General features: G+C 43.5%; 1 protein-coding gene across 2 annotated transcripts in view; it reads right to left on the reverse strand.

The window, feature by feature from the left end:
• Window positions 1-14,050, reverse strand: part of SEC24B (SEC24 homolog B, COPII component) — a 91,269-nt gene that overhangs the window by 67,492 nt on the left and 9,727 nt on the right. For both annotated transcript variants that reach the window (XM_075543938.1, XM_075543939.1), the window contains exons 2-3: window positions 11,100-11,843; window positions 1,744-1,911 (exon numbers count right to left, since the gene is read on the reverse strand). In XM_075543938.1, coding sequence (XP_075400053.1) covers window positions 1,744-1,911; window positions 11,100-11,843 — 912 coding nt within the window. The remainder of the gene's footprint in view (window positions 1-1,743; window positions 1,912-11,099; window positions 11,844-14,050) is intronic.

A 14,050-nucleotide genomic window follows, 5' to 3' on the forward strand; every position in this document is an offset into this window, starting at 1 on the left:
CTCCAGGGCGCATGATCCCTTCAGGACCAGTGGTGAGAGTGGCAATACTGGGAGGGTAGAGGGAGAGTTGGTTGGAAAGAGGGAACTGATTACAAGGATCTTCATGTGACCTCCTCCCTTGGGGACGGACAACAGAAAAGTGGGTGAAGGGAGACGTTGGACAGGGCAAGATATGACAAAATAATAATTTATAAATTATCAAGGGTTCATGAAGGAGGGGGAAATGGGGAGGGAGGAGAAAACGAGGACCTGATGCCAGGGGCTTAAGTGGAGAGCAAATGCTTTGAGAATGATGAGGGCAATGAATGTACAAATGTGCTTTACATAATCGATGTATGTATGGACTGTGAGAAGAGTTGTATGAGCCCCTAATAAAAAAATAAAGGTAGCTGCCTCTCATAATCTATTTTTTTAGTAAGAGAAAAGCAGCAGCATAATTGTGATTTCCTTACTGAAAAGGTAGCTTTAGGAAATGATCTTTAGAATGGTATCTAAGCAAGATGGTCACAAAAATAGTACAGGAAGAAAGAAAAGAGGAGAGGTAGTGTAAAGGGTCAAAAGACGTGAGACGACCATGAGGAGGCAGTCATGGGTGCAGAAGGCAGGAAACGACACCATGCTTATGGTTAGCTTGAGAGGTTTCACCCTATCAAGTGTTTTTCTACTCAGGGCAAGGACACCTTTAGGACCAATCCTTCATTTTAGGCAAATATTTATAAGAAGTAGAATCCATCCCTAGTGCACTTATTAACAGGTCAGGCCTCCCTAAACACTCCTGAGCACCACAGGTAAGCTTCCCATAAAAATCAAATATCGAAACTTGGAAAGTATAAAGTGATCCAATTGAAAGAAATATGGACCTCATAAAACAGTTAACAGACAAGGGGAGTGGCCTATGAATTTATGGTGTTTTTCTTTTTCTCCCTGAACTTGATGAGACAGGATTTTTTTAATACTAAGAATTGGGATCTGCCACTATTAAGAGAAATCAGTCCCTGAAATATAGCTAATGGTTGCTTTGGAAACACAAACTAGCATCCTGGAAGCAGATCAGGGTCTTGGGTCAAATGAAAAGTACAGTACATAAAACTGAAACATCAAGCACTTTGGGATGCTGGCCAGATGAATAACTCTGCCAAAGAAAGGCAACATGAGGCCTCAGGTTCCAAGCAATGTCCCTTCGTGACCCATCAGGTGTTCCACACACCAAGACTATTAAACACCACACTCACAGGTTGTCAATACTATCATTTCGTTTCCATCCCCCAAACGGGGTCAAAGATTACTTTCCTTTCACAGCAATGATCAACACAGGAGTTATTAAATAGAACATAGAAATTCATCAACTAAGGAAATCTTGACTACTTTATTGTAAAACAAGCTGTACAAAACAGAATAAAATCCCCTGTGATAGAGAGGCAGAGATTAGGGAATTATAATACATCAACATGATGGATTATTAGCTTTGAAATGACCAAAAGATCAGGCAGTTAGTTATATGAAGAACTGATAAGAAGCTAACAAGTCGAAACGGTACAAAATGACATGTAAACAAACAATGACTGGGATTAAGTAGACTACACGGTCAAAAATAGAAACTGGAGGTCAATATATGAAAAAGAAAGTCATGGTTGATTGAGGTTGTAAATGACTTTTTTTCATGTTTTCTATGGACTACCATTTACAGTTGGACTTTTAAAACTTCGTTATTTGAATACATAGTACAAAACATTTCCCAAATACCTTTGTGTTGCAGTAGCTCTGACGGCTGTGTGACAGAGGCCACAGGCTTCACTGGGTGATTTGCAGCAGGAGGTGTTCTTGTTGCCGAGGTCCCTGACAGAACAGTGGACACTACCGGGCTGGGCTTGGGAGACTGAGGATTTTGCATAACAGGACGGGGCAAGAGATCTGCAAGAGAAGGCAAGAAACTATTTCACCCAAACCAATGAACTTGAAATACATTGAGGAAGACTTGCTGCCAAAATAGCTTAGTTGAAGTTTGGACAAAAGCTCTGGTGGCATCATGTTTACCGAGCACACAGAGAATTAAGGTGGTCCGAAGAAATTATTTTCCAAAAAAAGCAGAAACAAATCATTTACGAAATGCAATGACAAGTTTCCTGAAAGACTGCTTTCTTAAATTCTCATAAACAACCCTATACAGTTTTTCCTGAATACTCAATGGCCCCAAATACTGGTATTATTGCACTATTTAATGGTAGAGGCTATTTACTTCTGCTGTACTGTGCATTTACTTCTGCGATCCAGAGATGTATCTACCATGGACAAACAGCTCATTCTGCATTGTAAGCGGCCCCTTCCCATTTGCTATTTCTAACCTGATGCCTTCACTTCATATTCACAGGTAAAGACCTGATGGCAAGTGTAGATAGGACTTCTGGAATGAACAACATGTCAATCATAATGGGCCTGTGTGATAGCTCACTGGGCTTTCCCAGTGTCTAACTACTGAATAAGAAGTAAGGTATTACACATCAATGGGAAATTACAAAAAAAAAAAACAAAACCCAAGGGATCACTGCCAGTGGAGTTACTTCTTCTCATTGCATCCTTACAGGACAGAGTTGAGCTCTTTTTTGTTTTCAGGGAGGAACATCTTTATGAGAGTAGAAGGCCTCATCTTTCTTCCAAGGAGCAGCTGGTGGTTTGAAACTGCTGACCTTGCAGCTAGCATCCCAATCAATGTGTAGCCGACTACACCACCAGAGATCCTTCAGTGGAAAATACATACTCAAAAACATAGTCAAGTGAGAAAGAAGGAATAATAAAAAGTTAAGATCATTAAAAACACATATACGTAATTTATCTTTTAACAAAAATGGCCACATAGCCAAAATTATACTTCAAATATGAAAGTAAAATAAAGATGTTTCCATAGAGTAATACACATATTTTTTAACTTGGAATACACCCAGCCCACTGCCACCAACTCAATTGCGACTCACAGTGACTCTGTCATAGGGTTTCTGAGTAGATCTATACTCCAAGAAATATTAAAGGAAGCTCTTTAGGCTAAAGGAATAATGGAAATGGAATGTAAGAGGTGAAGAACCATTAAACATTTTAAAATCATTTTATTAGGGGCTCATGCAACTCATCACAATCCATACATACATCAATTGTGTAAAGCACATTTGTAAAATTCATTGCCCTTATCATTCTCAAAACATTTGCTCTCCACTAAGCCGCTGGCATCAGCTCCTCATTTTCCCCCTTCCTCATGAACCCTTGATAATTTTTTAATTATTATTTTATCATATCTTGCACTGTCCGACATCTCCCTTCACCCACTTTTCTGTTGCCTATCCCCCAGGGAGGAGGTTATTTGTAGATCCTTGTAATCGGTTCCCCCTTTCCACCCCACCCTCCCTCACCCCTCCTAGTATTGCCACTCTCACCACTGGTCCTGAAGGGATCAACTGTTCTGGATTCCCTGTGTTTCCATTTCCTATCCGTACCAGTGTAACATCTTCTGGTCTAGCCAGATTTGTAAAGTAGAATTGGGATCATGATAGTGGGGGGGGGGGGGAGTAAGCATTTAGGAACTAGAAGAAAGTTATATGTTTCATCCAGAGACCCTTCTGTAAGGGGATGTCCAATTGCCTACAAGATGGTCTCCAGTACACATTCCCCCTCATTCACAAGGATATGATTTTTTGTTCTGATGATGGCTGATACCTGATCCCTTCGACACCTTGTGATCGCACAGGCTAGTGTGCTTCTTCCATGTGGTCTTTGTTGGTTCTGAGTTAGATGGTCACTTGTTTACCTTCAAGCCTTTAAGACCCCAGACGCTATCTCTTTTGATAGCCCGGACCAACTATTTCTTCACCACATTTGCTTATTCACCCGCATTGTCTTCAGCGATTGTGTCGGGAAGGTGAGCGTCATGGAAGGCCAATTTAATAGAATAAAGCATTCTTGCATTGAGGGAGTACTAGAGTGGAGGCCCAATGCCCATCTGCTACCTTAATACTAACTCTATACATATATGCACATAGATCTATTTCCACATTCTCATATATTATATTTTAATATATACATGCCTGAATTTAAACCTCTATAAATCCCCTTAACCTCTTAGCTCTTTCCTCTATTTCCTTTTACTTTTCTCTTATCCCACTACCATGTTCATCCTTCATTAGGGTTTCAGTAATTCCTCCCAGTTACATTACCCTTGATCAAGCCTTAGCAGGGCTCCTACATCTTCCTCACCACTGATTGGGATCACTTGTTGTTCCCTTGTCCCTGGGTTTGTTAACACCACTACCTTTCCACCCTCTCCCCTTCTCCCCTCTCCCGTGTGCCCCTGGAACTGTCAATCCCATTGTTTTCTCCTCCAGAGTGTTCATCCAGCCTATCTTATTTAGACAGACCTGCGGAGATAATAACATGCACCAAAACAAGATAGAGCAAAGCCATGCAACAAAATAAACCAATTCAAGCCAATGACAAAAACAAAACAAAGCACAACAACAACAACAAAAAGGCTTGTAGTTAGTTCAAGGACTGTTTGTTGGCCTTTAGGAGTATTTTCCAGTAGAGTTTGTTGGAGTGCCAAGCCCTCTCCCCCAAAGTCTATTTTTGGTATTCCCTGGGAATTTCATTGAAAACCATAAAACTTTTACAAGTTCTTCAGATTCAACTTTACTGCTGATACCAATATTTTCTAAAATTGTTAAATACATCAACAGAAAACTTCCTGAAAATTGCCTTTGCATTTGTTGAGTGCCTGGTCTTGGCAAAAGGGACTCCATTTTGAATCCGGTGCCTTCAGCTTGGCTCTCAGAATTCACCTCTCATAGACCTCCCTTTCACTGACCTCCCTCTCTCACTGATCTCCCCCTCCCCTGCTCAACCTTCAAATTCCTGGAGCCGGCTCCTCCCGGAGCCAGAATGTTTTCTGAAGATATGCACACTCCACTCTAGCAGTCCTTGGCATATAGATAAGGTCAAAGACCTTCTCCCTTCTGAAGCACCTGTGTGCACAGATCCTCCCCAGCTTGGACCCTTCCCAGCTGTGTCTGCCAGCAGGGGTATAAAAACCGCAGCCTAAATTTCCCAAAGTGCGGTTTCAATAGCTCAATTCCCTGAGTTGCTGAATCCGCCCAATAAAGCCTGATTCTAAATTTTGCCAATTGGATCTTTGGTTATGTTTCGCGCCCCAAAATTCCTTACACTGAGTTGGAATAAAGAGAACAGGCCATTATTTAGAAATACTTGCCAATTAGGAAAGGAGGCAAAAAACAATTTCCTGCTGTCTTCCTTGAAATCATCCAAAGTAACACGGCATGAGGAATGAAACCGCAAAGTATGTTTTCAGTGAAACGAGGAAAGGGCTTAAAGTCAAACACATTCTGAGTAGGGAATGGCTGCCAGAAACTAGAGGGATGCTGAGAGGGGCACAGGAGAAAGTAGGAGGCAGAGACATGTGCTTCTTGATGAAGGAAAGCATGCCACGGAATTGTTCTGGACTCGGGGAGGGCAGACAGCTGAAATATCCCTATTCTCAGTCCAGGTCTGAGAAGCAGAATGGAGGCGTGATGAAGAACCACGCAGGTCAGCCATACTTCCTAGAAAGTCACCTGCTTTGGAAGCAGCGAGTAAGAAAGACGGGGAACCACTCATCCAGAGCGGCTGATTCTCCTTGGCCGGAGAACAGTGGGTTTGAATAACTTTGAGCAACATTCTGAGTTGTTTGGAAATTTTAGTAAAACTAAAACATGTCCTGGCCTATCCCCCAAATTCTTCCAGCACACAAACACATTTAAGAAACTTCTGCAAATGGTCCACAAAACACTAACCTACAATTTTTTTTTTTTTTTTAGGAATGGCCATCTAGCTCAGAAGCAACAAAGCCCACATGGAAGAAGCACACCATCCTGTGTGATCATGAGATGTTGAAGGAATCAGGTATCAGGCATCAAAGAACAAAAAATCCTATCATTGTGAATGAGGGGGAGTGCAGAGTGGGGACCCAAAGCCCATTTGTAGGTAACTGGACATCCCCATACAGAAGGGTCTTGGGAAGGAGACCACCCAGTCAGGGTACAGCAATAGCAATGATGAAACATATAACTTTCCTCTAGTTACTAAATGCTTTTTCTCACCCCCCACTATCATGATCCCAATTATACCTTACAAATCTGGCTAGACCAGAGGATGTACACTGATACAGATAGGAAATCCAGAACAGATCAGTGGTGAGAGTGGCAATACTGGGAGGGTGGAGGGAAAGTGGGGTGGGAAGGGGGAACCGATTACAAGGATCAACATATAATCTCCTCCCTGGGGGACGGACAACAGAAAAGTGGGGGAAGGGACATATCGGACAGTATAAGATATGACAAAATAATAACATAAATTATCAAGCATTCATGAAGGAGGGTGAAATGGGAAAGAGGGGGATGAGGAGCTGATGCCAGGGGCTTACATGGAGAGCAAATGTTTTGAGAATGATGAGAGTAACAAATGTACAATTATGCTTTATATGATTGATGTATGCATGGATTGTGATAAGAGTTGTATGAGCCCCCAATAAAATTACTTTTTAAAAAGGAATGATACAAATTGTTTAAAAACAAAGGAAAAACACCCTGTAAAAAAGATTGCCATAAAACCAATGAAAATTAAAATGAATACTTACTAGAAATTAAAAACAAAAACTTTACTGAAGCAAGTGCAAAAGAGAGGTCAAGGAACTCTGGGAAAAGACAGCGATACCCACAGGAGGCGAAAACAATCAGCAGCAAAGGCAACAGTGGAAGGAATAAAAAGGGCAGAAGACAAGTCGGGGTATATGCACATACGCTGGAGTGCGAGTTAGCAATTGAAAGGACTAGGTAAGGGCAAAAATAGCAGACTCAACAATGCATGCTGTGGCCGGAGGGCAGTGGACTGACAGTGTTCCCCAATATAAATGCATGGAGGACACCTGGCTTGCTCGTCAGACAAGAGACTGGTGGAGCCCTGGCAGTGCGGTCCTTGGTCACAATTCTGAGTCTACAACTGAACGCTTCCCTGTGACTCCATTTTCAGCCAAACAATAGACAGGTCTATAAGGGAAACAATGGAACCGCGTGGTGTAGTGATTAAGTGTTGGGCTGCTAACTGCAAGGTCAGCAGTTAGAATCCACCAGTCACTTCTCAGAAGAAAGTCAGGGCTTTCTACTCCCGTAAAGAGTTTCTGCCTCGGAAACCCACAGGAGCAGTTCTACCTGTCCTATAGGGTCACTATGAGTGCGCATGGACTCCACTGCAGTGAGTCTGACATCAGGGAAACGATAGTACAGCTGCGGTGTGCACACCTAACTATATGGGATCGAGAAGGTGGCGTTTGTCCAAGCACAGGGTTCAGAAGGGTTAGGAAAGAAGAAAGTCTAGAGCAGTTCTCAACCTGTGGGTCGTGACCCCTTTGGGAGGTCAAACAACCCTTTCACAGGAGTTGCTGAAGACCATATTTCCAATGGTCTTAGGAACTGAGACACCACTCCTCTACTCCTCTATCCGTCTCCAGATGGGTCCACCACATGCAGGTACGCCCACGTATGGGGGTCACTGCAACAAGAGGAACTGTATTAAAGGGCTGTGGCATTCGGAAGGTTGAGAACCACTGGCCTAGAGGAAGGAAACACAGGGGGGTGGGCTAGATGGTGTTACACTGAGGGATGGCAATGAATGAGATAAAATAGAATGAGTACCAGTCACTGAATATAAAACTGATGATTGGCTCTATACACATTCACTCAATTCACAATAAATAATTTTCAAATAAAGAAAGATGGGAGAATGAGTATACTAATTTTACTTTTGTTCTTATTAAGAAATTAAAAGACTATCTAAAAACAGGACATTTCTGCTCCTGGTAATGATGACCTAGGTAAGTGGCCCCAATCGCTCTACTAAGGATAACTTTAAAAGGTATATTAAAAATACCTTTTCCAGGCCGCCAGCAGCCACGATGTGCAAAAACTTAATTAAACGATTTTATAATGAAAATAAAATAAAAATACCTTTTTAAAATGGTCAGAGTTAATATCATAGTGCTCAATTTAATATAATAGTACTGAATTTCTGGACCAAAATCTAGAAGACACAGAAAACCCAGAGATATGGTCCAACAATGCAAAGCTACTGTCACTGTGAACGTCAGCTGCCAGCCTGACTGGCCTTGCAGAGAGATCTTGGGGAACAGACACCATCCTCATGGGCAGTCCCAGACGGGGCACCTGGTGAAGCACTGTGCATCCTCACTGTAAGACAGAATTGGGAAGGGCTATACTCTTGTGATAAGCACAAACCAGAAAAACAAACCCCTACAAACACCATCAGCGAGGGTTCAGAACACATGTGACAGCTAGCCCAGTACCTCTCAAGCCTTGACCTTGGATTAACATGAACACAAGCCCATTGTGCCTTGAGACAAACATAAAAGCCTCTCTGGAGAAAGGTTCCATAATCATAGGCCTCAAGTGATTCCCACCAGTACTTTTTAACAAACACGCTGAAACAGGAAGTCAAAAGCAACAAGGCATATAAAGAAAGACTGCCTGAGGAGTAACTGCAAGGTCAGCAGCTCCCCCCACCCGCCACCAGTTGCTCCAAGAAAGATGAGGCTTTCTGTTCCTGTGAAGATTTGCATCCTCAGAAACCCAGGCTGTGCATCTCTGTCCTAGTGTCCCTCTGAGGGGGAAATCAACGTGAGTCTTTTTTTTAAAAACTTTATGCATAGCACAAATTAAAACAGTGAAAAATGATCTAAATGGTAAGGGGTCAACAAAATGTTAAGTGGTTGTTAACAGAAAACCTATCAATATATATGTATGTAAAGAAAATGAGAAAATCCCTTTTTTTTAAAAATCATTTTATTGGGGGCTGATATAACTCTTATCACAATCCATGCATACATCCACTGTGTCAAGCACATTGTTGCCGAGAATCCCTTATTCTCAATAAGTACAATGGTAGAGAATTATTCAGACCCTCATGCCCACGTCCGCACAACCTAAAAAAGTGGCTGTTAGCATGGTGCTTTTGTTTGTCACGGAACCAGCCTGGGGCACCAACCAAGAAAAAAAATTGCCCCTCTCAAAATAGGAATACCGCAGAAGAAAGAGCATCAAACGAACATGTGCATAAAGAGCCACTGCACAACGGTTTCGTGTGTGTGAACTTGGAGACAGAACCTACGATTCAAGACTAAATTTCCTTTGCTGTTCTTTGAAAATTCAGGCCGTTCCCACCTTGTTACTTAGCACTGGATTCCTCACACACAGTACACAAGGAGACATGAAGAATGTGTGGCCATAAAATCACACAAACTTATTAAACAAAAAGGACAAAATGTGATGCTATTGTTTTTTGGCATATCCTCCACCTAGGTCTAGATAATTTCTTAAGGCGGTATTTCCACTTCTCTAACCTTTCCCAAAGAACTCTGCACTCTACAATTTACTGCACATCAAATTGGTAGCTTTGTCATCCTTCATTGGATTCAAGTTGTGTTCTTTGTTGGTGCTCTTTGAGTTGGGAGAACTTAGGAAAGTCTGAAGGGACAAGACGGAGGTTGCAGAGTCACTGAGTCAGAATCAACACACTGGCAGTGGAGTTTAGTTGACACTACATCTCAACTCAATTTCGATTGCTTCTGCTCCCTATCCCCAATTTAGAAGACAAAAAGACGAGAACAAAGTTCGGTTACAAAGCGTTGCTTGAGAGCTGGGCAGAAATAAGCAATGCAGATTGCCAAGACTATTCCTGGAGACTCCGGCTCGCGGCCTGGGGCCGAAGATTGCAACTTGTGCACATGACTATGGTACACTGCCACACCGGGAACCACGCCAAGACAGTTATCCAGTCAGCGCGGACCTCCTACGGTCCTCCTCTACCACGGGGCTTTATAAAGCAAAGGATTAATTTTCTAGCCTTTTCAAACAGGTCAAATGATCAGCCTCCAGCTATGTGTCGGGCTGCTGATGGAAAGGTCAGCCACTGGAACCCATCAGCTGCTCCAGGAGAGAAAGATGCGGCAGGCAAGCTGCTTCTGTAAAGACGGGCCCCTTGGGAACCCAACAGGGCAGTTTTGCTGCCCCTCAGAGGGCCACTATGAGTTAGAATCAACTGGGCAGCAATGAAATGGCAAATGATAGATGTAAGGAATTTTGTCTATCCCACTTCTCTGCTTGCTCCTGCTACCACTTCTGGTTTAACTTTGATGGGATGCCTATAGGCACGGAATTTATCTTGTTTCAAAGGCACCAACATGCTAAGGAATGACGAGGAGAAACGAGAGAAAAATGATAAGGACAAGCTATTTGGACCCAAAGCCCACACTTCTTGTTGTGTAAGAAAAATGCCCCCTTTGTTTAAACCACTAGCATTTGTTTAAAACATCAGTCTTACTAATTCTCTACCATTTCCATTCAGTCAGAGAGCAGACTGTGTTACAGCCCACAAGTTGAATGAAAAGGAAGCCCAACCTATGGAAACCCCACATTAAAAAGGGCCCCTTTGAACTAATAAGCTTAACCATATACTGGCTTGCTCGTCCTTCCCCTGCCCTATCCTTTACCCCAACTTGCCCATTTGGGAACACCCGTTTTAATGTGCCGTAAACATACCTTCCTGGAAAGTCTCTAAGGGGCTGGCTTGAGGAAACCAGTGCAGTGCTACAAGCCACCTACGCGAGTGCTCAGGGTGCTGTGAGGAGAAGAACACTCTCAGGATGAAAGAGTAGAACAAGCAGAGGCCTACAAACACAGCCCCTTGTGGATCCTCCTCTTTTCACATAAGCCTCACTCACTTCCAGGCAGATGATGACTGTAGAGGACCACATCACTAAGCATCCAGTGAGATTCCAGTCACGGTGACTGGAGGGGGCCAATCAATCGCTGGATGGTTAATTACATTTAGGGTAGAGGGAGAGATTCAGGGAGATACGGTGCAATAAATAAATCGCAAAGGTAGCCAGTGTCCAATTGTTCTATAAGCCATGTTATCTTTAGTATTCATGCAAATAATAGCTGGAAATGCACTTGGTATTCAACCACATTGGGTAAGCTTTTCATTCCACCTACCAGTATGCATTGGGTTGTTGCTGGCTGCAGCTGGGGGTGCAGTGTGGTTTCGGCTGAGATTGTCTTGGGTTGACTGAAGGCCTGGAGCTGACCACAATGGATTATTGTATCCTGAAAGACTTTGTTGCTGCTGCTGCTGCTGCTGCGATGGTGGAGGTGGAAGTGGCGATGGATGACTGATAGGTGTACTTTGACCAGAAAATGAATGATCTTCAACTGGTCTGAAAGTAGGCGCATTGTGTGAGGTAAGCATTTGCCCATAGGGATCACCAGCAGGCAGAGAGGGGTAGGAAACACTAGGATATGCAGCATTGGAAACAGTTGGCATGGCATAATGGCCACCAGTCGGGGGAAATCCCTGAGAAGCAACAGAAGAGCTGGCAGAGTAAACCACTGGATGGCTGCAGCTATTCACCAAGGAGTACGGCTGGGAGGCACTCGTATGCAAATGAGATGCTGATGACGCAGCACCTTGGAAAGATCCCGGGGAGGATCCCATCCTCTGAGGGGGCAGAGGGCCCAGGCCATAGGGCTGCTGTGCTCCGGGGGGTCGGCTGGCTGTGCTGGGAGCCGCGCCCTGTGTTGGTACTGGATAGAGACCAGAGTAGTAAGCCCCACACTGGCTCTCTGGTGGCAAGGAGGTCATCTTCCCAGGTCCTTGAGAGTAATGTCCTGAGGCAGCAATGTAGTTTTGAGGATGTAATCTATACCCAGATGAAGGATGCATCTGGCTCTGTGCTGGGCCTGAAAAAGAAAAAGAAATAAGAATATTTACAGGGACTGGTCAGGCGATAACTCAAAAATGTATCATAAAAAGACACCACAGGGAGGATAGGATAAAACAGAATCAATCAATCATAAAGCACTTTTAAAAATAATTTTAAGTAAATTTTTCATGGAGTAAATATTTCTATTTGAATACTGAGCCAAGTAAATGGTTTATCACCATAAGCCTAAATTGCTACAAAGGACACACAAAAGTTCATGGAGAAATGAGGTAGAAAGATAACAGAACATTATCATAGGCCCAGTGCAGTACTGCCAACAACTCTCACCTCTTGCTCCCAGACCCCTGGCGGTCCTATCCCACACTGCCCGAGGATAGGTCTACATGACCACTGGTGCACGGTGAGCAATGGGCATTTTACACCCAGGATTTCAAGTCAGCATTGGTTTGGACTCTGGCTTACGCTCATCTCAGATCACTCAGTCGGGGAAGCAGCCCTGCATCCCAGACCTGACTGCTCTGACCAGTGCTGGAGAGAAACCGCACTCGCTGCATGCCAACAATCACAAGCATGAGTTTAGAAGCAGATTATCTGAACGCGGTAGAGACGGGACTTTATTACAGCCTCCGTTGATGCCTTAAATACGATCTCCTGAGGGACCAGGGGCCCAAACCACCCAGCTAAGCTGCTCCTCAACTCCTGTTCCTTAGAGACCACAAGGTAAATATGAGTTGCTTTAAGTTGCTAAGTTTGGGGCGGTTGTGTTATGCAGTAACAGGTTACTTATACCCAGCTTGGAAGTCATTCAGATCTTTTATGAGCTCTTTATAACTACAACAATAATAATACACCTACTGTAAAGAGTACGAAAACAAAACCGTGGCATTGAGGAAGATTACTGTCTATACTGTGGGCTGCCAGAACACGAGCAAATCTGTTTTAGAGCAAATCATTATGGTTGGGAAAGTCCAGGGCTGACAGAAAAAAACAAAGCAGGGAAACCCAGTGAGACTGAGTGACACAATAGCTTCAACAAGAGCCTCAGCAGACCCTGCTCAACATAAGGTCACTCGGAGCAGGGCTGACTTCGCAGCAACAATACTAACAACAATCAAGCAATGAAGAATGTAAAGTCAAAGAGATCCTCTCTCATTGATGACTGAAATCCTACTTCCCAAAGCAATCACATGGAACAGTTTCCAGTACTTCCTCTGGGGATCTTTAATGCATACAGGTATGCGCAATTCCATCAAGGCACAGGCCCCTGGCTTATACATCCATGTCTCATCAGACTTTTTCTTTAAAGGGGAAAGCAGCTTCCCCTCCCCTCTTTTTTTTTTTTTGCCATTTCCCCCACATAGTTTTAAAGACTCCAGAATGAAAAATCATCAGAACTCAAGGGCATATCCCAAACCCCACATTGCCTCTGTCTTCACCTTTCCTTCCTCCCTCCAGGATTCATCCACTCACCAAACTTCCTCCCAACATCCCCTGCAGCCGGTTCATTAACCCACCAAACAGCCTCCCAACATCCCCTGCAGCCGTTCTCTCCAGCACAGCTCCTCTGCTACTGCTGTGGCAGTGGTGGTGGCAGCTTGGCCCACCCAGCTCCAGGTGGCAGCAGCTGCACAGAACCAGGAAGCAGCTGTATTAGGCATGCCACCAATGGAGCCACAGCCAGCTCCCTGTCAGGTCCCTAAAGCCACCTCTCCATGCCACGTCATGTATCCCTCCTCAGCACATCCTGCAAGGCTGGCCTCCTGTAGCTATTGAATGCAGCATCTAGGATTCCAAGAAGATTTTAATATAAGATTTGTGAGCATTTATGTATAAATTGTATGTACATATATAATATGCCTCTATATGTTTGCACAACAGTCAAATAGCCTAATGTTCCACTTCAGAGAATATATCAACTGTAAGTGGCCCATAGCTGAAATAAACATATAAGTATAGCAGTCAGTGAATTACTTATTACAGCCCTAAACCACCTGCAACCCAGGTGAATGAATAAACTATGCAAAGTACTTGTGATCTACCAAGAGATTGGACCACATGTTACCACCGCAAATAAGGCTCATGGAACACTTGTGGGAGTGGGGCTCCCTTCCTAAAGTTCAAGAGCAAGGAATAATTTCTAGGTAGAGAGAGAGTATAATACATAATAAGGCCAGGAATTAAGTAAGAAAGCCTGAAGGAGGGAAGAAATTATTTTAGATTATC

This window comes from Tenrec ecaudatus, chromosome 3, assembly GCF_050624435.1.
Source record: "Tenrec ecaudatus isolate mTenEca1 chromosome 3, mTenEca1.hap1, whole genome shotgun sequence".
NCBI classification, from domain to species: Eukaryota; Metazoa; Chordata; class Mammalia; order Afrosoricida; family Tenrecidae; genus Tenrec; species Tenrec ecaudatus.